Raw genomic sequence first — 26,930 nt, forward strand, 5'->3', positions numbered from 1 at the left:
CTGCCGGGCTGCTCTTGCAGGAGCTGCAGCCCCATGCTGGGCTGGGGCCAGTCGGTGCGGCTGGGGCAGCACCAGGCAGGCCACATCTTCTGCCAAGGTGCTTTATCTGCCCAGGGCTGGAGAAACCTTTGATGCTGTTAAATTGCCCTTTCCAGGGTTTTCTTTGCAGGCAAGGCTTGGATTAGCTGGAGAGATGTGCCTGGTGGTGATATCTGCAGGGGGTAACCCCATCAGCTGGGTCTGTGAGCAGCAGGATGCTCTGGGAGGTGTTGCAGGTGTTTGGGCCCAGTCTTGCACTGCTGCCCAGGGCAGAGTGAGCAGTGGGGTGGAGAACCAACCCCACTTTCATTTTCGAGCAGAAATAGCTTTAGCTTCACCTTGTTTTCTTGCAGACAGAGGAGCTGGATGGTTTTGGCCAGCCTTGGGCTGGTGGGGTCTGTGTGCCCATGGCAGTGAGGTACCCAAAACACCCTGAGCAAGCACCAGGACATGGACTATGCCCAGAAATTTGCATCCTTCATGCCTGCCTTCCCAAAAGAAAAAACAAACATTCAGGCAGTGCCCAGAGCCCCACCAGGACCCTCAGGTCCTGGCAGTCTGCTCCATGCTGGGGCCTGTTCCTGCATCGTGCTCACTGCATCAGTGCCAGCAAAGAAACAGCCAAACCCAGAAACAAAATCACAGAACTGTTGAGGTTGGAAGAGACCTTTGTGCTCACCAACTCCAACTGCTCACCTAGCCCTCATCATCCCAGCAAGGCTGCTAAGCTACTGCCACTGAAGCATGTCCCTCAGCACCACATCCACGGCTTTTAAAGCCCTCCACCACCTCCCCGGGCAGCCTGTTCCAGTGCCCGAGAACCCTCTCTGGGAAGAATTTTTTCCTACTACCCAACCTAACTGGGCCTCAGTGTCCAGATGGTAAGGATTTTAATTCCTTTTAAAGCAGGTAAGGGGCAGCCAAGCCCAGGAGCGCAGTGTGGGGCTCCCTGCTTGTAGGAGGCAGCTGGGCAGGGGGCAAAGGGGTCTTGGCTGAGCTGGGCTCCATTAATCCTGGTGAAAGCAGGTCTTGAGCCTCTCACTGCTTCCTTGGCAGGTAATTAATGGCCCCAGCATTGCCTCCCTCCTGCTGCTGGTGCTGGGGGTTAATCTCATTTGAGAGCATCCGCTTCCCTCCCAGCACCGAGCCCTTCCCATGTGCTCCCGCTGCTCCCAGACCGGCTGGGGAAAACCTGACATTGACAAAACAAAACTAATCTCTTTTCTCCTCTCTCCTGGGACAACTGAAGGAGTAACTCCAACACCACCACCACCACCACCAGGCCCCTGCTCTGGCTTATTTTTAGCAGCTGAAATAAAATAGCAAGGACTGTGCTGGAGGAAGCCCCCCCCTAGCCAAGCGCTGGGAACAGGGATGTGAAGCAGTGCCTGGGGCTTGGGCAGTCCCCTTGCTCCTGGACTCCTCCTGCCTTTGGCCTTGACATTGTCTCTTTCTCCAGAGATGGATGACAGAGCTGGATGGGACCCCCCACACACACACACCCCTAAACCTGCTGCCAGCCTTGCCAGGAGCAGACGAGGGTTCGCTGGCAGGAGGGTTGGGAATGAGCACTGAAATCTCACTTAAAGTATCAGCACTGGTGGGGGCCTGGGGGCTTTGTTTTTGATTCCTGTTTATTCTTGCCCCGGGGGAGTCATTCCCACAGCATGTGCATGCCTGATTCAGCGCAGCCTTGTGCTAACGAGGGCTCAGCTTGGCTGAAGGGGAGGATTTGTGTCCTGACTTCAGGGTAGCAGTGTTCAGGCTCTCAGCTCAGGTTTTGGGACACAGTCACTCCCACCCTTGCAGAAGGCACCTTCCATGCCACCATGCAGTGTCACTGGCTTCTCTCCCACCTCCCTTCCCACGCCAGCCTGGCTGGTGAAGGTGGCAGCAAGGGCTGGGCAGCAAGGCCGTTTGGTGGGCTGGGGGAGTGTGTGCAGGAACAGCTTCAGCGTGCGCAGTGGTGAGCAGAACAAAGCCCCTTTTGTGGTGGGGCCTCAGCCAGTGCCCACCGAATGTTTGGGGGAGGCTCCGGCTGACCCCTGTGGGTGCTGGGGAGCCTGCAGGAGGCACAGCCCACGCTGGTTTCAGAAGCAGCACAGTGCCATGATACCTGCTGGAGAACACAGAAGCATAGAAAAGTTTAGGTTGGAAAAGGCCTTTAAGAGCCCAACTGTGAACCCAGCGCTGCCCAGTCCACCAGCACCACATCTACATGGCTTTTAAATGAATCTCTCCACCACTGCCCTGGGCAGACTGTTCCAGGGCTTGACAACCCTTCTGGGGAGGAAATAGTTCCTAATGTCCTACTTAAACCTCCCCAGAGCAACTTGAAGCCATATCCTTTTGTCCTACCACTTGTTTCTTGGTAGAAGAGCCTGACCTCCACCTTGCTCCAACCTCCTTCCTGGGAGTTGTAGAGAGAGGGGTGGTCTCCCCTTGGCCACCTTTTCTCCAGGATGAACAACCTCAGTTCTCTCAGCAGCTCCTCACAACACTTGTGCTCCAGACCCTTCACCAGCTTTGTTGCCCTTGTCTGCATATGCTCTAGCACCTCAGTGTCCTTCTTGTAGTGAGGGATAAAAAGCAACAGTTGTGGCCACTCCAGATGAAGAAAATCTGCAAGCCTGGATCAAAGTACAAGCTGGCTTATAGCTCCTGCTGGGGGTCCGAGGGTGGGCCATGAGATAGTGCTTCTATGTGAAAGGGGTCTGGCACCTGAGAAGGCATCCAGGAGCTGGTCAGGCAATGAGTGTACACACAGACAACGCAGCCTGACGGGTGGCAGGTGACACAGTTTCAGGGTAATGCAGTTCATTAGCCCTGGCACAGAAACAGCTACTTCACAGCTAGGCTTGGGGCAGGATAAGCTCTCAGGGCATCTGTGGAAACGCTTGTGACACTGCAGCAAAGGGCTGAGCCACCTCTTCCTTATCTCTGAGTCAGCAGCCAAGACAGCCTGTCCTGGTGAGAGCTGACCAGGGCACAGCAGTGCTGCCCACCCTGCTCCAGAGCTGCTGGAGGAGTCGCAGTGGGAATGGGGACAGGTAAGGACGGGTAGGGGGACAGTCCGGACTTGCAATCCTGATCCAGACTCTGCTCAGCAGGAGAATGTATTTTAATCAGAGGCTGCGAACGCCCTGCAGCTGATGCAGGCTGCCAATAAAAAGAAGTACCACCAACACAGTGCCATTGTGGGGAGGAATCAGTTTATTTTTAGCTGTACTCTGTTTCTGAAGAAGGATACTTTAGCAGCCTGCAACAGAAATGTGAACCAGAGGGTTAACCTGCCCGTTCGGCCTTGGCCCGCCTTGCCGATGCTCACACAAGTTTCTTGGGATAGAAAAACCAAAAAAGTTCCAAAATTCAAACTGTACAGCTTTTTACACAGGGACTTGGCTGGGATCACTTTTTACACTGCTGTACATGCTTGGGATAACTGAGTGCAGTTGTGTTCTGAGCCAGTGCATCATCCTAGGCAGCTAAAGAAGATAAAATCAAAGCTGTGGTGAGCGGAAGCTGCACAGATACGCAGGCAAATGAAGCTTATTGTGTCCCCCGTACCCCAGAGGGCATTCACCAAGGGGAGAGGAGCAAAGACAGTTTTTGAGCTTTCCTGGTCACAGGGCTCCCCTGTATCAGGAAGTATCTGTCCAAGCCAGTGGCTTTGCTTTGGACCAGCTCTAGTTACACCTGCCTTTGCAGAGGGGCAGTCAAACCCTCACTGAGGCCATGCAGTGTGACTGCCAGCTTGGTCTGGGCTGACTCACAGCACCACAACAGCTTTTAGGAACCAGAAATGCAGTGGCCAGCCAATGCTTATTGCTGGTTCTTACACCTGGGTGTCTCTCCAGGCTCTAAGGAAGTGGCAGGGATGTGGGAAGCAGCTCTGCAGCAAATGCACTTGCCCAGGAACAGGGTAGATGAGCCCCCAGCCACCTGCTCCAGCAGGCAGTGGGGACTGTAATGCGCTCCGGCTGCCAGGAAAGCACCCCCTGGGCTCACAGAGCTCTCCTGGCTGACAACAGAGGCTAGAAAAGCAGCAGCAGCAGCAGCAGCCAGGGCATGCTGAAGGTGAGGAAGGAGTTTAAAATGGGGAAGAAGAAACTGGAAATAGAGGCATGAGCAGAACTGCAAACACCTCTACCTCAACTAACGCAGGCAAGCGTATGACAGCTCCCACTCACACTGGTTTCTTCAGTCCCAGAAGCCCTGACGGGGCTCCAGCCAGGGCAACCCCGCAGTGCTCATTAGCAGCAAACCAGACCCACACTCCCCCATGCAACCCTCTCTCCAGAGTCCAGATGTGCTCAGAGTCCAGGTGTGCTCAGAGCAGGCCCTGCCATCTCCGGCCGAGCCTCGCTTCCCAGCACCACGAGCACTACCTTCTCTTTCTCATGCAGGTTTCCAACCTTCCCATTTCTTCGTAGGCCTGGTAGAAAATGCCAAAGTCTCTGGCGCTCCAGCCCCTCCAGACAGCCAGGCACCACTCCATGTTTTCGTTCTCAAAGCAGCACACAACTGTGTCCTTCGCAACGAGAGCAGCATCCACCAGCGTCCTGGGGAAGGAGAACAGAGCAGAGACAGCGTCACAGCGGAGAGCAACTCTGCTCACACTGCAGCGAAGCCTTGAGAAAGGAGAACGTAACAAACAAAAGGATGGGGAACGATGCCAAGGTAAAATCAAGTGGCTCAGTGATGTGGGCAAAGGTTTTAAAGAGGTTCAGGTGGGTGCCCAGGTCTGCTGTTAACCCTCTCATTTGTTAAATCCACACATTTTTTCACCTGCTGACAGCTGGGCATTTTCAAAACAGCTCCAGCATGCCACAGCTAAGAGGCTGCTGAGGATCTCCACAGCCTGAAATGCAGCCTGGAAGCAGGCTGCAGCACAGCTCTGCCAGCTCAGGACATGAACTCCTAGTCCAGACCAGCAGGCATGGCTACAACAGCCCAAGGATCCGCAAGGCTGATGTAGAAGGAGTCTTGCATGACAGCACCATGGTGCATGTGTGGCTCTTCATGGTCTTTGGGCACGTTACCTGACCAAACAGGCCCTGCAGATTCCCCAGAGAGGGGTGGCCAGGCAGATGATGCTTTTGTCTTGGCAGGTTTCAAGGGACCAGCCTTTGCTGAGTGCTTTCTGGAGCTGTGATAGCAGATGGAGGAAAAACAGCCCCCAGAAGCTTCCCCAAAAGGCCCCTAGATGGGGAGCACTGGCAACAAAGGCTGCCCTCAGCATCTGGTTTTTATCCCAAACTGCCCTCAAGAAGCCTCCTCCCTTCCACACCTGCCCCCTCTGCTCTGCACTTGGAGAGGCTTGGGAGGCATCAGGCACATTACTGGCTGGTCTTTAGGATGAAGAAACGGAGAGAGCCAAAGGCCACCTGGGCCAGCTGCAAGGCAGCAGAGCAGGAGCAGCCCGAGGTGGCTGCTGTTGCCTCGCCTTAACTCCACACTTCATCTGGGGAAGGCAAAAGCAGCCCAGGAGTACCTGTGAGCACTAAAGAGAATTCTCCACTCCCAGCTAACCGATAAAGACTCTCAGCCTGCAGGTAGAGGGGGTGGCAGGAGCACTTTGATCTCCCGGTGTGTTTGCCCAGTGGTAATAAATGATCATTAATAATCCTTAGCGCCGCTTAACCTCCATTTGTTTGGACATAAATAGTACAATCCCAGGCTGGTATTTAAGTGATCAGCAGGAACACCTCCATCCCTCCAGCAGCTATTTATTTACTCGGGCTCCCGTTGGCTGTATGAAAGGTTTCACACTAATGTATAGAGCTGCTCTCTCCTGTGCTCAGGAGCCTCCTCGGCCGTCACTGCTGACAGCACAAAGGTGCTCATTTAGAGCCAGAACCTCAACCTGAGCCACGTGAATGCAGCCACAGACAAGCGCTGCGCTCTGCATAAATACACCTCTTGTTCCTCACGCAGGGCCCGGCTCTGCCCAGCTCCAGCCATCTTCTGCCAGGTGCCCTCAGAGCACTGGGAGGCAGCACCAGGCAGGATCAGATCGACCTTTATCACTTTGTGCAAGTTGCTCCTGCCTGTCCCCTCGGTCTCCGTGCTTCTGGAGACCCGATGGTGGTCACGGTGCCTTCCCCCTGCCACCTGCCATGCTACAAGAGCAGGCACACATCTTGCTGTGCAACCAGCAACCACGGCTCCTGCAGCTGGGACCTCCGCAGATGTGTCAGGAAGTCAGAAGGAAGCTCCCAAGAGCCCTAGGATCCTGCAGGGCGACCCTCTGCCACCCAGGCCCCTTCTGCCCTTGCAGAGTGGTGTTAAGGGCACTGCCCAGGCAGCCTCACCCATAGGGAGCCAGCTCCCCAGCCTTCAGCACGGCGATCACTCTGCCCCGCTGGGTGCCAGACTCCTTCTCCAGTCCAATAACGATGATATCCCCTCCTCTCCTGCAAGAGAAGGGAGGGAGACATCACAAGTGCTGCTGACAGCTGAGAGAGGTGTGTGCTGGATATCCATCCTCTGCTTCAATCCCTCCTGCAGCTACATGACCTCTTGCAGGCAGGCAAGTACTGGAATGCCACTGAGAGGCATCCCAAATCCATTACAGTGAGAGCCCCCCGTGCCAGGCAAAATCCAACTCCCAGTGGTTTCCATCAGCTTGACAGCAGACATCAGGATTTACTGGGGTTGTGTCTGAGCAAGGAGGCTGCCTGCTCTGTGCTTACTCAGGGCTTTGTTTACCCTCCCACACTTCTCTTCTGTTGAAATGAATCCTGCAAGACTGCAGATGTGGCCATTCTACCCAACGCTAGGTATCCTTAAAGGGGAGCAGAACAAGCCCTGCTCCATTGCACTGGGAACAAACTTACTTAATGAAAAATTAACTTTCTGGGCAGGTGAATCATACTGGGAATGCAGAAGTTCCTGACTCTGCCTGAGCTAATCTCGCACACAGCCCAGGAGGGATTTTGATGAACTTACTTTGGTAAGTGACCCACTCACCTGGGAATCCATATGAGGTCTTTTACTGGAAGAATCTTGACAGCTTGGAGATGCTGAGTGTTGTCACCCACAGGCATAGCATCATGATCTGGGGAAGGCTTCAGCTCCTGAAACTTGTCAGACTCCTCAAAGTCTGTGGAGAGTGGTGCACTGGAAGAGCTCAGGGGTGAGCTGGGAAGGCTGGAGGGACATCGGCTTATCCTGTTAGGAGGCGATGAGGAGTAGGAAGACACAGAGCAATAATCTGTGAGCGAGTCCTGGTGGTTTAGTATCTGGGTGCCAACCTCTGGGCTGTAGATAATGCTCATGTCCCCCACTGGGTTGCTCTCCATCTCCTTGTGGTTTACTGGCGCTGTGGCTGGGATGGCTGCCGAAGGCTGCTGGACTGTAAACATGTCCCTGAGGGGGCTGCAGTCTCCGCAGAAGTAGCGTGCACAGAGCTGGTAGGAGGTGACATGGTACATGACCAGGAAGTTGCTCTTACCATCCAGACACCACACCACCTCCTCCCCGTGGCACTCGGAGTTGCAGGCGATGGATGTGATGACGGAGGGCGGGCTGAAGGGCTCCAGCCTCCTGCTGATCTCCATGGTGGTGCAGTCTATGATGAGGATGCCGGGGCCGTTGCTGTACCAGACCTCGGCTCCGCTGTTGGTGATCTCCATGGCCCTCACGGGGTATGGGTTCTGCCGGGGGTCGTCGTCAGCAATGTTGAATTTGGACCTGTTGGCTGTGTGGGAGCACAGGTAGGAGCAGCTGTCCCCTGGCATGCCCTGGGACACTGAGAACACTGCGACGAGTCCGTCTGACAATCCGGCTAGCACCATGTAGGAGTTCTGCAAGAAAGACAGCAGATTGCCCATCCAGATTCTTGACTTCTCTGCAACACAAGAGCTTCCAACCCCCCAGGCTCTGGCTGCCCCTCTCAGGCCTGCAGGCACGCTGGTAACCTCCCCCAGTCGCTCAGTGATAACAGCAACATAAAAAGAAGTCATTAGGCAGAAGCTGCTGCAGAGCCATACTCCTCTCACCCAGTATTACCTCTTTCTTTATTGGCAAGGGAGGACAGATGGACCTGGCAGCCTGCCCCGAAGGTTAACAAATTCAAGCTGGAGTACGTTCAGAGACAGGCATCACGATCCTAGGAATCCAGCTGTAGAAACTCAGCTCATTTCCAAAAAGGCTAAAGCTATTGCTACCAGTGTAGGTAGGAGAGGAATGGAAGAAAAGCAGCAGAAGTGGAAAGAGAGGGAGGAAATCCTCCCACAAAAGGGAGTCTTTAGAGATCACTTCTGTATCCCATGCCTGCTGCTGTGACAGCATCGCTCCTCCCAGGGACGTGCTCTGGGTCTGGGATCCTTGGCAGCTCAGAGACATCCCAGTGAAAGGCATGGAAGCAGCAGTTCAGGAGAGGCTGCCAACGCCTGCCCCAAACGCAGAGCTGTGCTGGCCACAGGAGCCAGGGCCAGCGCCGAGCTGCGGTGCAGCACTCCATGGCACTGCTGCGAGGGGCACTGCCACGTCCTGTGGATGGGAGCTGGTGAGAAGGCCACGGCTCACCGGGCCTCTGACTCCTCCAGTTCATCACAGTGGTGCAAAATGCTGCTAAACAGAATGGGAAATGGATCTCTTGGGAACAAAACTCCCTGTGACCTTGAGTCTGTACCAGAAACTCCTCCATCTGTGAAGCAGATAAAACAATACCTACCTCAAAGGCCTTTCTATTTCCTCCCCATGGAGCAATAAATGCTAAAAAAAGGCCCTTGCCCAGGGCTGTTTTTTTGCTGCTCTTACAACCTGGCTGGGCTAAGGAAAGCAAAATGAACAGAGCCAGTCAGAGCACCACCAGCTGAACTGACACAACCTCTGCCCTCCACAACATAGCCACAGCGGAAATCCCTGCTGCATGGCATACCCAACATGCCAGCAATGCTGCCTGCATCTGTGAGAGGGGACAAGGACTTGGTGTCATCCCATGGTGCTCACTAATTAAGGGAAAGCCTGTGCTCTTCAGGGATCTTCGCTGTGCTAGCCCTGGGAGAGAGTGGCCACGAGGATGATCAGAGGGTTGGAACACCTCCGCAACAAGGATAGACTGAAAGAGTTGGGGCTGTTCAGTCTGGAGAAGAGAAGGCTCCCAGGTGACCTTATTGTGGCCTTCCAGGATCTGAAGGGGGCCTACAAAAAAGCTGGGGAGGGACTTTTTAGGCTATCAGGGAGTGACAGGACTGGGGGGAATGGAGCAAAGCTGGAGGTGGGGAGATTCAGCCTGGAGGTGAGGAGGAAGTTGTTCAGAATGAGAGTGGTGAGAGCCTGGAATGGGCTGCCCAGGGAGGTGGCTGAGGCCCCATCCCTAGAGGTGTTTAAGGCCAGGCTGGATGAGGCTGTGTAGAGGGTGTCCCAGCCCATGGCAGGGGAGTTGGAACTGGCTGATCCTTGTGGTCCCTTCCAACCCTGACTGATTCTATGATACTGGCTGCTTAAGGCTGCAGAGGCCAAATGCCTCCCGAGTAGCTCCCAGGTAGCACAGGGCAGGGAGCAGAGGGGCAGGTGTTACACCTTATCTGACAGCTCACTGAGAGTGTTGGACAACAGCCACTATCTGCACACCAAGTATGAGTAAAGCCATGAGCGTGCTGAGCCCTATGACTAATCCAAATCACAGCAGAATTTTACTGTAATGGGAAAAACTAGGGAAGCAAGTGGAAAGTTGTGAAATGGGACTTGGACTTCGACTCAGACCAGTCCCAAATCTCTAATCACTGATTAAAAGAAATTCAAATGGCCTGAAGCATTCAGTGCTGTGTCCTTGCTGCCATGTGGATCTGGTGCAGAGGGTAGGGGTTTGCCAGGGAGTTGCATCAAGAGGTTGGAACATGGCACGATGCTTTGCACAGGCTGAGGTTTGGGTTACTTTTTCCTTGGAAAGGAGTTCAATTATTCAAACCAGAACAGAACAAGGCTGAACAACCCACACTGCTCTGGGGAAGAGAGCCCAGATTTGTCATTCTGAGGCACCCTGCACAATAGGCATTTCTCACAAAAAAACAGGTAATTTAAATTAACACCTGAAATCCTGGAAACAACCTTCCAGTAGCTGCAACAACCTTCCAGTAGCTGAAAGGGGTCTACAAGAAAGCTGAAATGGGACTTTTCACAAGGGCATAGGGTGACAGTTCCAAGCTGAAAGAGGGGAGCTCTAGATTAGAAATCCAGAAGGAATTCTTCACTATGCTACCTCCCTAGAAGTGCTCAAGGCCAGGATGGACAGCAGCTTTGAGCAACTTGGTCAAGTGGAAGATATTCCTGTCCATGGCAGGAGGGTTGGAACTAGATGATCTGTAAGGTCTCTTCCAACTCAAACCTGACTGATTCTGCATCAACCTGAACTGCTCCTAGTGTGACATTATTAAAGTCTTCAGAGATCTCTAGAATTTTGTCTCTGATTTGAAAATGCTGAATCATCTAAGCATAGTCTTTATTAAAACTGTTTTGATTTCTTTGATTAGTATCAGCTACTGCAGATGGAATCCAGATTCCCTTCTAGGTTCCAGAGGCCAAATCTCCCCAGCACTGAGCAATCAGCACCATGTCCATGATCCACACTCAGCTTTACCAGTAATACTCATCCTGCCAAAATCCAGCTTGTCTGGAATAGCACAATGGTGGTGGAAGCAAAATCTGGAAGGTATTTAATGCTTTGGGGCACTTATTACTCACTGCCTTGGCTATCAGGACCTGTTTCTATCCAGTCACTGTTGTTATCTCTCAGTTTAAGAAAAGAAGGTGATAGAACTCTGATGGGCTGCCCAGGGAGGTTGTGGAGTCTCCTTCTCTGGAGAGATTCCAAACCTGCCTGGACATGATTCTGGGCAACCTGCTCTGGGTGACCCTGCTTTAGTCGGGGGAGTGGACTAGAGGCCTCTCTCATCCTCCACCACTCTGCGATTCATGGACAGGGACACCTTCCACTAGACCAGATTGCTCAAGGCCTCATCCAGACTGGCCTTGAACACCTCCAGGGAGGGGGCATCCATGACCTCCCTAGTCAAGCTGTTCCAGTGTCTCACTACCCTCACTGGAAAGAACTTCTTTCTAATCTCCAGTCTAAATCTCCCCTCCTTAAGCTTCAATCCATTCCCTCTTGTCCTATCACTACAAGTTCTTGTAAAAAGTCCCTTCCCAGCCTTCCTGTAGGCCCCCTTCAGGTACTGGAGGAGCAGGAATTTAAACACTAAGAAATACCCTCAACCTGCCATCCCCTGCCAGATCAAGATGAGGGATTGACCTATTTCACATAAGACCATGGGGCAAAGGCCACCTGTCCCTGAGTGCCACAGACTCCCCAGACTGTACTAGGTGCCATGGCAGCGAGGCAAACCTCTCCATAGCAGGGTATTACAGCAGTGACCAAAGGCAGGCAGGGCAGCGGCCTCCAGAAACCTTAAGTAACTTTCTCAGAATTCATTTTCAACATTTGGGCTCCACAAAGAGCCAACAAAAACACACAGCAACAAAACTGCATTTGAAGTCTCCGTCCTGCCAGAAGCCCTGCCGTGCCAGGGAGGAAGGCTTCTGAGCGGGGCTGTGACGGTATGAGATGTGCAGGAGATGAGCTGGCTCCAGACGTCCTGTCCTCGCAGTAAAGACAGCTCAAGGCTCAGAGCCATGGGGATGGCTGCTGAGAGCAGGTTAAAAAATAAATACAGCCCCCAGCACCATGGCCTTGATCACGTCGTCCTCTCCTCCCCGCACGCTCTGGCACTGCTGGCAGCAAACGCCGCGGCAGGCTGCAGCCTTTAAATGCAGCTTTTGTTTTCCTGCGGTCCAGGTTTTTGCAAGAGGCCAGAGGCTTGCACCCATCCAGATTTCTCTCTCCCTCAACACCTCTCTGCAAGAAGGCTGCAAACCAATTCAGAAAACACCTTGGCTCTAACCTGCTAGTTTGCTTATTTGCAAAGGAACAGGTTAACTAACAGGTTAACTAACACTCTGCACATCTACGAGGCTGATGAGGGGACAGGAGGGTATGGCCTAGGAGGAGAGGATGAGGGACCTGGGGCTTTTTAGTCTGGAGAAAAGATGACTTAAGAGGGGATTTGACAAATGTTTGTAAGTATCTGAAAGGCTGGCCAGGAGGAGGGGGACAGGCTCTTCTCACTTACTCCCTGTGATAGGACAAGGAGCAATGGGTGTAAATTGCAGCAAAAGAGATTCTGCCTCAACTCAAGGGGGAACTTCTTTACTGTAAGGGTCACAGAGCACTGGAATAGGCTTCCCAGAGAGGTTGTGGAGACTTTCAAGGCCTGTCTGGATGTGTTCCTCTGTGATCTGTGTGAGATAGTATTGTCCTGCTCTGGCAGGGGGGGTGGACTCGATGATCTCCTTGGGTCCCTTCCAACCCCTAGCGTCCTGTGATCCTGTGATTTGCTGGTCTGGGTTTTTTTTCCGAGGGGAAAATTCACTGTAAATGTTATTGTTTGTTAAACAAATGATACTGGTGACAGAAAGCATGCAACAGAAAAGCTGAAACTGTACAAGACTTTTCCCTTGGCGAGTGAGTTTTGGATTCTGGGCCCCTCTCTCTGCTGCTTTTAAATTTCCATGATGCTTCCTTTGGATGAGAAGCCACGTTTTGGAAACTATTTCTTTTGGATTAGTCTTCCCAAGGCAGTCGTAAAGAATTCCCCTTCCCAGCAACATCCCTCAGCAGCACTCTGACTACAAGTTACCTCACCTCTCATCAGTTAAAGGCTTTCTTCCCAAGGAAACGCCAGCAGTTCTCTTCTCTTCTCTGCTGGACAATAAGGACTGTTCGATAACTCTGACGGTGCCGTACAGTGAGTTGGACAAGTGTAAGCTTCCCACTTAGCTTTGTTGGAAGAACTGGCTGCTCAAAAAAAAATATGGGTTTGGTTCCTGCCAACCTGGTCTGCACATCCCTAAAGGCTGCTGCTCTGGCTATTTCACTGCCAAGCTCATTCATAGAAAGGAGAGAGGAAAAAAGTAAGTCCAATAAAGTAAGAAGGAGTGAGCCGGAGGGATGTGAATTTCTGGAAGGCTGGGTCGGGCGGGGGGAGGAAGGGAGGTGTCTAGACTCAGTATTACTATTGTAGGGACTGGCATTATTTATGACATTTTCTAGGCAAGCCACAAACTGAAAATAGAAACCAGGAGACACAAAGCCACTCATAACCCCTGAGGAATGGCTTTGCAAGCTGTGTGACAGTGGAAAAGCTGAAAGTGAAAGAGTCGTTCGACTGTCCTGGACAAAACCTCAGGCAGCACGAAAGAGAAATTTGCTTTGCACATCAGAAATGAAACTCCACAGCAGAGAAACGTTGCAGGTCTGGGAGCCAAAGAAAGCCAACAGATGCAGCCTCCTGGAGGGTGAAATTTATTCCTGTGCCAACTTTAGATCTATGCCCTGCTTCAGTCCTACTTAGGCCATGTTTGGAAGTGCAGCAGTACACCTTATACTAACCATCTGTCTCGGATTCAGCCTGCAGGGACGCAGCGAGGGAGCCAGAAATGGACAGTAACGCGGAGTGGGCATGTGGCATAAAACAGCTCCACTGTCACTCCCAGAGCTGCTCCATGTTGAGCTCTTAGACACATACCAGTCTGCTGGCACTTGCAAAGACTACACAGCTACCGATAATGTTAGGACATAATTACATGTTTTCACTTGAGGTGGCTGTAAGCAAACCGGAGGTAATTTAGCCCCAAACCAGTTTTTATACATCTCCCAAGACTTGCCCGCAATAGGCAGTCACGTCAGATTTCTCCTGCCAGTAACTGGGTGTTAGCAATTCCAGGCCTAGGCAGAGAGTATATAACTTTTGTTATTACCCATGGGAGCTGTATTATCCAAGTGTTCTCGTTCAAAACCAAAAAAGCAGTGTGGTTGAGGCTAGATAATATTTAAAGGCACAGACGACAGCATGTGCCCGCACCAGGGGAAGAGCGGGCACAAGAGCTGGGATGTACCCAAGCCCTCCGTTAGCACTTAACAAAGCTCTACTCTAATTATTGTTTCAAGTCTCCTCTACTTTGCCTGATCATCCTCAATCCTGTTTTCCAGTCATGTGGAAACACAGCTGGAAAACTTCCTTGTAGGGCAATTTGATCTATTTTGACTATTTTCCCCACAGGCTTGGAAGTTCCAGCTTTGGTCCCCTGACTCAGGTCCTTGCCCACACCTCTGTCTTCTGGCAGAGGCACAAAACCCTGGAAACCTTCTCCTCACACTGCCAAAATGTTCCTGGGCATCACAAAGTCCGTCAACACCAGCTAGCAACAAGCTGTGCAAGCTCTGGCAGCTTGGCCCGGCAGTATTAGTCTCACTGATGCCCCTTTTCCTTTAGGTTCCTCCTTACCTTTTTGACAACAGGCATTACTAGAAAGCAGCTCACGGTAGCAGGAGTGTCTAAACCTTTCTGTGGAGTCTTTAGAGGACACATGCCCTGCAAGCCATACACAGAAATCTTCTGGTCCTGTGAAGGAACACATAACATTTGACAAATTTCACTCATCTTGCACACCTCTCAAGTTTTCATACCTGAACAAGATCAAATTGGTTCCAAACCCACTTTTTACTTCTGCTTTTTTTTGATATCCAAAGCCTGGGTTTCACTTTGTTTTGCACAGAGAGCATTTGCCCTGTCTGCGAAGAGCAAAATATGTTGTGGGCAATATATGCACTACCCAAAAGCCACCAAAATCACCACTACAGGTGTTTTATCACCACATCTAAGAGCAGCATTTGACAACCTTGATTGCACAAGTCCCAAACACACCACGTTTTGCACTAATCTGTCAGTTCAAGGAAAGCTCCTGATGACCTGCTCCACACCAGCACATTTCATTTTGATCAAAAAGGTGGAAAGAAAACGCCTTAAGATTTATGAATCCTAAGTTTCCATACTATTTGTTATTAAAGATTAGGAATATATGAACTTTACCTCAAATTTGGAATAGAAAAAGTCGAATTATTTTCCTACAGAGAAAACAGTATCAATACTCTCACTCAGTTCCAGGACCCATGCTAGGGCAGAGCGAATTCACCAGCACAAATTCTTTATTCAGTGAGTGTAGCCTTTTTCCCCCACTCTGAAACACTGAACTTCAGGAACTTTTCGATTTCTTTCAGCTATTTTTCATTTGGTTTGTGTCAAATGATTGTGTCAGAACCGGCTGACATTTAGCACAGCCCTTTTTGATGGGTGGACAGGGGCTCAGGGATCAATCGGCCAGGCTGTCTCATTCTTATCTTTCCAGCCGCAGTCTTCCACGGTGAACACAAAACTTGGGCACCCATTTCCCACCAACTTTCAAATCCCTCAGGGCTCTTTCAAAACCCCACCCTTAAAGGCATGGTTTCTTTCACTGCTGCTCTTTATCGCTTACAGATAAGGACATTTCCCAGCCGAAGCCCTGGGTGCAGATATGCTACAGTCTGCAGAGTTTCACCTCAGAAAGCTGAGGTTCCCACGGTGGCTTTGAGCAGCAGGAGGCAGGACTTTGATCGAGTTATCATCTGTGTTACAGGTAGAAACAACACACCTAGAGACAGCAGATGCAGCCACGCTGCTCATCTGAGCTGCCCATTGTCTCCAGCACTCTCAGCTTTACTAATTTAACAGGCTCCTTCTCGTTATTTCTGCCTCTTCTCAGGAGGCCCCTCGGAGCAGGGCACTGAAGTGCAGGCAACGCTCACCTCAGTGGCAGCCCAGAGGGCATTCTGAAATTTTAGTTGGCAGCAGAGCTTCATTCCTGGGCAGCTCATCCTCTCCACTTCTATGACTCCCTTCTCTGGGTTCACCACCGTGTAGTTTCTGAAAGAAGCAAACAAGAGTTTCCTACAGCCAGCGCTCAGGGACGGTTCTCAGCACTTGTTGGCCAAGCTGTAGCACAGCTGTCCAGATGTGGACAATGCTGCAAAGTTCTACACCACTCCAAATGGTCTTTGTAAAGGAAGAGAAAGGCAGATGTGCCACGGCTCCTCCTCAGGAGGCAGATATGCCTTTGCTTCTGTGAAGATTTAAGCTCAGCTATCTGACTTTGTGCGGAAATGGATTAGCAGAATTTACGTGGTCTGACACTGTAATTCAGCTGTGAGACAAACAGCTCCAGCTGAACAGCAGTAATTAATAGCTGGGAGGTCCTAGCCCATCTTCCCATTAGGCTCTCAAGAGAATCTGTGGTGGTTCTCCAAGTTCACTGCCTCACTATTACCTGGCTTCATTATTTATTCAAGTACATAAACAGAAGAGCGTGATTCTCTCCCAGTAGGAGCAAAGATCTTTAACCTGATGAAATAATCTGTAAACATGACTAATTAGTATTTCTGTAACTAAAGAGATTTTGTCTGTTTGGGGTATGGGATGGTGCACTGGGTCTGGGTGTTTGAGCAATAACTGGATATGCACAACCACATCTGTGAGCCCCAGATGTTTCAACAACTGTGGCACAAGCAATTACACAGCCTGTAATCTGTCACATCTAAGTAATTTGTTATCCAGCAGTCTCCAGCAAGTGGATTGTCCAGTCAGGAAGCAGATTCACCGAGATATATTGCTGTAAACATTTGGACAGCATCCACGGATTCAAAAGGCATCTGTGTGTCCCATGTGTTCCACCAGTTGGAGCAGAAATGGTTGTGCTGCCTGCACTCAACGACCATCCAGGCACCACCAATTGTTCAGGAACAGCTCACGTTCCTCCCCCATCAAGTTAATGGTCAGAAATAATGAACACATTCATATAAAATCCAGATCAGTTGGTGAATGCTTCCAAATAAGACTGGGGCTATAACAATCAGTAACATCCATAAAAATAAACCTAACTAGCCACAGGTCATGTGTGGCTGTGCAAAATGCCATCATCTCACTCACAATGTAATAGCATTTAAAGCACAGCACACATTTTACTGGCAGCACACACTCTGATGCACACACAGCTTCAGGCATGTGCTTAACTCCTGATGATTTCAATAGGATTTAAGCATGTGTTTAATTGCTTTGCAGAGCAGGGATGGAACTGCAGTCTCAATTAGGAAAGGTTTAGTGTTAAATGGCCTCATTAGGGAAGGCAGAACACGTCTGTTCTCATGTGCAAATGCTTCATCCTGTGTGTGTGAATCATTACACTGCCCTAATCTTCTCCTCATATTAACTGAAGCAGAGTTAAGCTCATTAAACATCCTTTATAAAGCAACCACTGTTCCCAATTAAAAGAGTTTGGGAAAACAGTGTTCACCGTATCCTTGGCACTTGCCCAAATTCACTTTCACCTCTCTTACCTCCCTCCCAGAGTCGTTAAGTGAAGACACGGAAGGGTTTTATGTAAAAAAGAACAAAAGGAAGAAATCTTAAATACGAACTGTCTCACCTAGTGTCTTCTTTCCCATCCCAGAACACCACGGTGTACTCCTGTCCTTGGGAGCAGAAGAAGGAAGACTGCTTCCCACAGGACAGCAGGTACATAAATGTTGCAAAGGTAGGATCTTTCATCTGTCCTACCACAGAAATGGCCAGTGGACGCTGTGGGGAAAGGGAGAGAGAAAGACATATGTCACACAAAGCAGCTGGGGGTCCAGGTGAAACAAGAGAATCATTGTAATAATTATTTATGAAAGCCAGAGAGCCAAGAAGCAGGAATTGTTTAATAGATGCTTCTGCTGCTTTCTCAAAACCTCTCCAGGTTCTCTTTATGAACTCCACCTGATTGTTGTTGATTAGCAGCCTCAGCAACCCAGACACTGAAGCCAAACCTCTTCTGTACTTCCACAGAAGTTTGGTTTGTGCTTCTCTTGCACATTTTATTGATTAATTTCCCCAGGTTTATGTATTTTGAAAACTGATTCACTGTCAGGACAGTGCTCAGCTGCTGTGAGTCAAGCTGACCTCTGTTGGAAGGACAAACAGCTCTGAAAAGCCAACTTGCAACTAATGAAAAACATAATATAGCTTAATCCTTTTCTTGTACTTTGAACCCTTTTCTTCCTCACAGTGCCTTTATAACCCTGGAGGTTTTGCAGCCTTTGTAGTTACACTCACAGCAGGATGCTGTAGCTGTTTCTAGAAGTTATGGGCAATGCCTCACTCTGGTGAAATCAATAGCTTAACTGCCATTGATGTCAAGGGACCTTCATGTCACTGCAGATGTCTGAGGCCACCAATCTGTCATCATTTCATTCATAAAAGTCTCATTTAGGTCAATGGATGCTCTGGGCCATATTAGCAGGGGAGGTAAATGAGCACTGAGCTGTTCTGCTGCACTGAGAGCCAGCCCAGCAATCCTGTGTGGAGAGGGCTGCCAGATCTCTGTAGCTAAATGATCAGGAAACGCCAGTCACGAGGACTGTCTCGTACCTTTTCTGGCTTAGTGTCCCAACACTCCATCATGAGTGCCTGCATCCTATACAGCTGCACCTCCTCTGGCTGCCCAAGAACAGGACGGATCCCTTTAGAGAGCTTCTTTGCGATCTGGAGCTGGTGCTGCCCCAGCACAGGCCGCTGGCCAGACAGCAGCTCGTACAGGACCATCCCATAGGAGAACATGTCGACCTAGAGCCAGAAACAGGGGGGGAAAACGGGCAAACCTCTCTTGATGAGCAGAAAGAAGAGCAAAGAAGGCCATGGTAAGCAAGCCAGAGCTGCACACCAGGCCAACCTCAGCAAATTAAACAAGGCCAAGTGTAAGGTCCTGCACCTGGGTTGGCACAATCCCAAGCACAAACCCAAGCTGGGTGGTGAATGTCTGAGAGCAGCCCTGAGGAAAAGGACCTGTGGGCCTGGGGTGATGAAAAGCTCAACATGAGCAGGCAGTGCGAGTGCAGCTCAGACAGCAACCGTGTGCTGGGCTGCAGCAAGAGCTCCCCCTTTGCTCTCCTGAGACTCCACCTGGAGTACTGTCTGCAGTTCTGGAGCCCCCAACACAAGCAGGACATGGAATTGTTGGAGTGAGTCCAGAGGAGGGCCACGAAGATGCTCAGAGGGCTGGAGCAGCTCTGCTATGAGGACAGGCTACAACAGTTAGGGCTCTTCAGCCTGGAGAAGAGAAGGCTTCAAAGAGACCTTGTAACAGCCTTCCAGTATCTGAAGGGGCCTACAGGAAGGCTGGGGAGGGACTATTTACAAGGTCTTGTAATGACAGAATGAAGAGTAATGGGTTTGAACTGGAAGAGGGTAGATTTAAATTACATGTTAGGAAGAAGTTCTTTCCAGTGAGGGTGGTGAAACACTGGCACAGGTTGCCCAGGCAGGTTGTGGCTGCTCCCTCCCTGGAGTTCACTATATATAAGTGAACTGAGCCCCATGCATGAAGCTGCCCACCCGCAGCCCTGGGCACAGCAGAGGCACCTTCTCATCGTAGACGATGCGGGGCCGTATCTCGGGGGCCTGGTACCCCGGTGTGCCCTCCACGCCCAGCGCGCCTTCGTGGAACGACTGCCGCGAGATGCCGTAGTCGGAGAGCTTGATATTGACGTGCTCCTTGACATCCAGAGACCACACCAGGATGTTGTCTGACTTCAGGTCGCAGAAGATGATGTTCTTCTTATGCAGGTAGGCGAGGCCCGTGACAATCTGATAGGCTATTTTGTGTGTCAGCATGTGTCCCAGTGGCACAAAGGAAGACCCTGGCACAAAGGAGCAGCTTGTCTTCAGTTCTCAGAATTGTAACACCCTCTTTTTTTACCCCTTCTTCTCCCTTCCTCCGTCTCTTTTTAAACTCCAGCACAGTAACTGACAATGCTTTTAAAACATCACTCAGTGCCACGATTTGAAGTGATGCTGTTTGTGTTACCCTCCATGTCTGACAGTTCTATTAGATTCCTTTTTTAAACCCTTTCGCTTCTAGACCCTAAATCTTCTGGTGAAAATTAGTGCTTGATTGAAAGTTGACACAAAGCCAAGGTGCCAAGAGGGTCAGATGGCCTCAACCTATCTTGGAATTAGTGTCATTTATTTGACAGTGACAGAAATGCAGATAATTATGAGATAATTTAGAGTGCCAGACAGACATCCATCTGCAGGGGAAGAACACAGCATTACCCATGCAGCACTGAAATGAGATGCACTTACTAATTTGCAGAGGAATGGAAAAACCAGGTCTTCAAAGTAGTTCTGAAAATCCTGAGCATCAATTTTTTACTAGGTTCCCAAAGGCACAGTTTAAGAGCAGTTCCATCCCTCCCACTTCCCTTAGTCTGGACAAAAATCCCCTCTGTAAATCAAGCAGCAATTTAAATGTGGTTGACCATTTGTCACTGCCATGACTCAGAGAGCGAGCTCTCCCAGGAGGGAGACCCTGGTCTTACCTTTGGAGTTTTCAGACAATACAGTGGTGAGGCTGCCCAGAGGTGCCAGCTCTAGGGCAAAGCAGAGAGGATGGATGCTGATGCCAATGAGGGAGACGATGCAGGGGTGCTGCAGGGAGTGGAGCATGCTGGCCTCCTGCCGGAACTCGGAGAAGTTCTTCATGGCATCCATGGCTCTCAGGTGTTTCAGCATGGTATCTGCAAGATACACAATCCCCTTCTCACTCTCCAGCTGAGAAACCAAACCAGAAACTCACTGAGAAGTGCTAATCACTGAGCAAATGCTGCAGGAGGAAGGCAGCTTTTGGAGTTACACCAGGAGCAAGCTTATATGTGGCAGGCTCAAGCCTGAGACCAGCAGACATTGACTACAATCAGGATTTGTATGGGAGCCTCAGGAAGAAAGTGTCCCCTTGGTCCTTTAGCACCAACCTCGAGTGTATCTGGCACACACTCATCTAAAACACACCACCTGGGTGATTTTGGAAAACTTGCACTGTGCCTTTTAAAGCAGGGACTCTCTAGGTGTGGCTGTCACACTGCAGACCCTTTGGTGGCTCTTCCTACCCTTTCTCAGCTGCATTGCCAGAAGAAGGACCCTTCACAGTAGTTGTCTGTCTGCCACGGGAGACCACAGGCTGCTCAGGCAGGTCTGGTCCTTCCAAAGGTTATTTGTCACTGGGACAGCAGCTGGTCTCCACCACAGCTCAGGGAGTCAGTCTCCTTCCCTGACTAAAATGAGGAGTGAGGCACTTTCCCCTTTCAGGGACTGAGGCTCTGCTGGAAACCTGGGCTCAGCAGACAGCATGTGCAATACAAGAGCCTGTCCCTGCCTGGAGGAGCTGGCAGTCTGAGAAGGGTTTCCAATTTGCTTTCTGTAGCTGCTGGCACAGATGGAGTAAAAGACTTATTCAAAGGTGGAGACTCACAAGTCCCTAGTGCAAACCCATGCAAATCCCCACTTCTCATTGCCAAACAGCTTGGGAACAGGAGGTGAAATCTTGCCTCTCACCCCAATCAAGGGCTGTGCCTTGGCACATTCTGAGTCCACTCATTGACCTGCAGGAGAGAAGCTTAGGACAGTGCCAACGAACCTTCATCACTACAAGTCCTTTCGTGAAGAACTCTTCCTCTTCCTCCAAGGAAGCACATCAATTTTGCCATGCATTTCATAGCTGTATTTAACTAGGTGCTGCCAGCACTTCGGAGAGCGAAGGCTCTTTGGTCTTAGCTTGGGGCTGCAGGCCTGCACCGAGACGATTCCCAACACGGATCCTGTGTACCCTACCTGCAGCTGAAGTGGGAGAACCTTTGCATTTTTTAATCTGAAATCTCTTCACAGCCACTGGTTTTCCTTGGTATCGTGCCCGATATATAACGGTCCCACTTCCACCCTGGCCAAGAACGTTGTTTTCATTTTCACTGCATTCCAGTTTGCTATTTTCCAGAAAGAGTCTGCCAAAAAGAGATGGAGGCTTTTTAATTAAAAAGTTTCTGAAGACATTGTAAATTCATGTTATTCATGTGATTTCCATTGCCAGAAATTCCTGTTAAGCTCTTGTCTTATCGAGGACTGGAGCCCCTAAACTACCTTGGTCATCCCAATGTACTCTCAGCTGGCTCATGTTGCACAACAGGTTTCTTGCAGGAAAAGTAACCTGAGTAATAAAGCTAAAATAAAAAGACTTTTGACTGATTTACCCCCCAAGAATCAAACAGATTTGGAAAGCACATAAGCTCCTTTCCAAGCAGATGACACAGGTACAGAGATTTGTACTGTTTATCTGTATTAACTTTTTTTTTTTGCTTCATTTACCTCCTGTTCCTCTTTTCTCCGCTGAGGCAGGACAGGATGTTTATGAACAGCCCCACACTCTGAAACCTGATTATTCAAATCAGCTTACTGTTCCCAGACTGCAATCCATCATTTCCCCACTCTTCCACAGACTACTTTTACAGCTGTTCACACTTCAAACATCTCCACTTGCCTTGCACCCATCAATAAATCTCTAGGAGATAGCACTGCGAGGAGGGTTGTGGTGGCAAGCTGATGGGACATCTGCCCAGTGAAAAGACCCCAAAACCAGGAACAGGAGCCAGTGGGAGCACAGAAAGCACAGACTCCAGCCAACAGAAGACAGTTTGGTCTACAAGTCTCATGGCTTTGCACTGGGCACAGAAATGTATGAGCAGTTGTGAAGCAAAAGAGACATTGGTCTCCTGTCCTGCCTGCTGTCAGGAGGTGTCTTGCTCTACATATGAAGTAATAAGTGGTATAAGGCTGAACTCATCTGGGAATGCAGTTAAGCAGCTTAAAGATTTGGCAGTGCTGCTCTGGGCAGGGAAGAGCTGTTTCAGCTGTTCAGGACTGCCACGCTTCTACAACACATCCAACAGCCCTCAGCCGAGCTGGAGCCTGGACTCAGTGTGAATTCTCCAGTGGTGTCCATATAAATTCACTCTCCTACAGGCTCCTCCAGCACAAGAGCGAGTTCAATGCCAGGCCTGTGAAGCAGCAGCACTTCCTTTTGCTTTTGTCATATTAAGGTCTCCACAGAAAGACTCCAGCTAGAGAAAGCTCTGGTCAGAGTGCTGGGTAATGCAGGACAGCTGCGGCTTTATAAAGGGACTTGCACATTGTGCCACAGCCTTCTCAAAGGACCCCTTGAAGTGATGACTTGGGTCAGCACACAGGAATTGTCTAAGCAAGTGTGCTCACCACCTGGAGGGCAGTTTGGGATGAATTGCCAGAGCAGGAATGGAGAGTGGATGAATCTGTTTCCTGTGGTCAGTATGTTCCTCTAGCAGAGGTGACTTAAGAAAAAAATCCAACCCGATTACATAGCTACACTGAAACTTAACCAAAGGCTAGCAAGTGACATTACCTGGCAGGAAAATCGGTCATGAAAAGCTCTGGGACCAGCTCTTGAAGAGAAACGGGGATGTCAGGGTGGTTAGGACATGTGATGTAGTCGAGCTCGATGGCAGTCAGGACACAGTCCTCCATGTTGAAGTACTGCACGTCCTCTGCCTTCTCACCACATTCATTCTCCTCTGGCTTGGAAGCTGCACAAATATGGCAGGGCACATACTGCTCCATCAGCAATGTGCCATCACTCTCCATGGCTGTGAGTGCTTCAAAGCAAGCAGGCAAAGAGAAAACAACATAACTCACACAAACTGAGAGAGAGCACAGCTCCTCGTGCATTCAAATGTCTGCAGCCACTGTCTGGCTCAAAACAGTCACATTCACAAGAGCAGCAGCTTACAGCAGCGTGCTGCCTGCAATAAGAAAGTAGGTTTGTGGCAAGAATGCACAGATAGCAGTACTGAGGAGACAGGGCTCTTGATGCAATAGCTGCTCTGCTCTGGTCACAGGTTATGCACAGGCTCGTGAAGAAAATATATTCAGGATCAGCAAAAATTAGAAGTCTATGAACAAAGCACTAGAGAGAACCTCCTACTTGCTGGGTGCCTTTGTATGGATTGCAGACAGGGATCACTGCATGTGCTAAAGAGCGTGACCATGTAATAGAAGGATGACAGCTGTGAGGCTGTCCAGGAACCCCAGTCATGCTGGCTTCAAGACTGAGAGCTGCCAGATGGCTTCAGGCAAAGAACAGGCATGGGAATGGGAATGGACATGGACTGGGAGGCACGGCACTCTGCGTGCTCCAGGTGCAAGCTAGCAGTAAGCATCCACCTGCAGCACCCAAGGCAGGAACATGTTCTCTCTCACAGGTAAGGTTTTCAGCCCCTCTGGGGGAAACATGGATTCTATCAAGACTGAACCTTTGGGAGGTTCACACCACTCCCACTGACTACAGAGGGATTTTGTGGTGACAGGCTCCAATAAAGGCCAACAATTAGGCAAGGTGAATACAGGCTGCAGCCTTTGAAGTCAGGACTCTCCTCAAGCTTCAATGCTTAACCTTATTATTATTTTAGTCCAAAGGCAAATAAAATCTTCTTTTATCTAACATGCAGAGTATGAATATGTGAGTGCAGGACCATTTCCTCCAGAAAGCCTCCAATTAAGAGATTTTGGCACTGCTTGCTAGACCAGTGTGGGACCACAAAGAACACTTCAGATTTTGTTTTGGTTTGAAACAAAGTGCATTGGGGTTGCAAACGGCCCGCTGGGTAACAGCAGGATCTGTGCTGATCAGAGGAAAAACAACTGCTGGAGTCAAGGAAGTTACCTTGGCACAGAGTCCTTGGTATCATATTCACTCATGCCTCTCACATCGTGATGTTATAAATTATAGACTGTTAGAAATGGTGGGCAAATGCTGATCCCAGCTGATGCCAAAAGCAGTTCTCTGCTGTCAAGGGACAGTGCCAAGAGGTTTGGGCCAAATCCTGTCCCTGTGTCCTGAACTCCTGTGGAAGGAGGTCTTGTTTGAACTGTGCTGCTTCACCTGTGCTTGCAGTGACTGACACAATCTTGCTCCGCCTGCAGGTTACCAGCTTCCCTCAAACTTTATTGGCTTGAGACTGTCAGAGCCTGAGAGGTCTTCAGTTCACACACAACACTGTGCACCTGGAGAGCTCTGTCAAAGAACCTTCTGTTAAAAAGACATAACACTGTGCAGAAAATCACAGGAGTTCTCTTACCAGGGAACCACTGGTCTATCAGAGAGTTGACATGATCTGTGATGAATGCCATGGCTGAGAAGTCTCTCGCTTCTGACTGGCAAATTATTTTAATTCCACCACTTTTTTTCTTCTTCCAATTTACATCAGAAGACTCGACACTGTTAAGGAAGCCAAAAGACAACTGTGTGAAGCTTCTGAGAGCTATCAGTGTCAACAAACCTTCTTTCTCACTGAGTTACTTAACAACACATAGGGTACAAGCAATCAAAATAAAAAGCGATCTAGCTTTGAGGATGATTTTCAGTTCAATTTGCTTTGCAAGTGACTTTCAGAAGAGAAATCTTGCACAGAAAACACTGGCTGCTCACACTGGGTAAATGCTACAAGAGGTGAGACTCAAAGAAAACCTTGGCCTTGGTTATGATGGAGAGTTTTGACAGAAATGTCCTATAAAGAATGGTGGAGGTTTGAAAATCAAGAATAAAACCTCAGTGGTATAATAATAATACAGCAGCAACAGTAGTAATAATAATAATCACAGAACAGCTTATGTTGGAGGGAACCTTTAGAGATCAGTAATGGCAATACAACTTAAAAAAAATGCTTGGAGAAGTTTATGGACATGACAATTTTTGTGCAACTCCCTGAAATAAAAACCCAATAACAATTAAAAAAGCTTTACTAAGAAGAGCTGAGTTCTGTACCTCCTTGAAGTGCATAGAGAGGAAAGAGCATGACCATCATAACAGTCCAAATTTCAGGACTCCAGCCTGTGACTTGCAATGTTTGGGTCCAAAGACCTTACTTGGCCACAGACTGTGTAGATGAACTCTGGGAAGTGCCTTTCTGGTTTTCAACCATGCAACAGCACCAACGGTTCCTCCCTGTCCTGCCAAGACCAAATGCCGCTGCAGACAGTGCAAAGATGAAAGTCTTAAGTGGCTGCCTACTCTCAAATGTTCTTTCACAAACGTGGACAGCTGGTTTCCTCCAGGCTCAAAGCCAGCAGACGCTCTGCCTTGGCCAGCTTAAACCAGTTGTCCACAGTCCCTGCCATACACAGTCTGACAGCACAAACGCACCTCCATTGATCTGGATTGCTGCCGCACAGTGGTGAGCTTTTAGGATTCAGTGGACATAAGGAAACCTTTGCATGTGAAAATGCACGATTTTACACTGGCAGAGAGCTCTGATTTCTGGTTTTGAGCTTCTCTAAATTTGTGGCTGCAATGCCACATAAGTTTGATGTATTCAGAGCTGCCAAACAATCAGTTATTCATCATTTTCGTCACCAGTTGTTACCAGATGAATTATGCCCACTAGAAGAGCCTCCTCTCCTCCTGACGAGTGAGCACACAGCACGAGTCAAGCCCATTCATCTCCACTCAGCTGCTGTGTTTCACACACTCCCTTAGTCCCCTGTCACGCATGCTGCATCATGAACACAAATTACCTAAGATAGCCTCCATCAAAGGTAACGAACAGACCTTCCTGCCAGTAAACAGTGTGAGTCCTTCTGACTCGGAACGTGCTGCAGCGGTTCCTTTGGGTGCCTGTGAAGCTGTAGATGGTCACCTTTTTGCTTCTCGTCTTGGTGTTCTTCTTGTTTTCAAAGAGCTGAAACAAGCAGAGAAGTGTGGAAACCATTAAATTATTGGAATGCTGATCTGTTTGAGGAGCAAGGTAACTTTCTGGCCTTCATGGGTGCTACCATACAAGGGCAACAGGCAATGGGCACAAAAAGGAAAACACTAAGTTCCACCTAAGCATAAGGAAAAGCTTCTTTACTTTGAGGGTGCAGGAGTCCTGAGCAGGCTGTCCAGAGACTTTTTGGAGTCTCCTTCTCTGCAGAGATTCCAAACCCACCTGGACATTGTGATCCTGGGCAACCTGCTGTGGGTGACTGCCTTAGCAGGGGGGTTGGACTGGATGATACCCAGAGATCCCTTCCAACCCTAACCATGCTGCTATCCTGCGATACCTTGTCCACTCAAGA

General features: G+C 49.7%; 1 protein-coding gene across 7 annotated transcripts in view; it reads right to left on the reverse strand.

Moving 5' to 3' along the window:
- Positions 1–3,234: 3,234 nt before the first annotated feature.
- LRRK1 (leucine rich repeat kinase 1) overlaps positions 3,235–26,930 on the reverse strand; it is a 94,797-nt gene continuing 71,101 nt past the window's right edge. For all 7 annotated transcript variants that reach the window (XM_064157988.1, XM_064157986.1, XM_064157987.1 and 4 more), the window contains 13 exons: positions 26,388–26,551; positions 24,953–25,092; positions 23,221–23,470; positions 21,624–21,790; positions 20,336–20,533; positions 19,377–19,654; positions 18,387–18,581; positions 17,404–17,555; positions 15,731–15,848; positions 14,391–14,507; positions 7,012–7,847; positions 6,354–6,455; positions 3,235–4,601 (listed from right to left, as the gene is read on the reverse strand). In XM_064157988.1, the coding sequence (XP_064014058.1) occupies positions 4,424–4,601; positions 6,354–6,455; positions 7,012–7,847; positions 14,391–14,507; positions 15,731–15,848; positions 17,404–17,555; positions 18,387–18,581; positions 19,377–19,654; positions 20,336–20,533; positions 21,624–21,790; positions 23,221–23,470; positions 24,953–25,092; positions 26,388–26,551 (2,895 nt within the window). In that variant the 3' untranslated portion in view covers positions 3,235–4,423. The remainder of the gene's footprint in view (positions 4,602–6,353; positions 6,456–7,011; positions 7,848–14,390; positions 14,508–15,730; positions 15,849–17,403; positions 17,556–18,386; positions 18,582–19,376; positions 19,655–20,335; positions 20,534–21,623; positions 21,791–23,220; positions 23,471–24,952; positions 25,093–26,387; positions 26,552–26,930) is intronic.

Source organism: Pogoniulus pusillus, chromosome 17 (assembly GCF_015220805.1).
Source record: "Pogoniulus pusillus isolate bPogPus1 chromosome 17, bPogPus1.pri, whole genome shotgun sequence".
Classification (NCBI taxonomy): Eukaryota; Metazoa; Chordata; class Aves; order Piciformes; family Lybiidae; genus Pogoniulus; species Pogoniulus pusillus.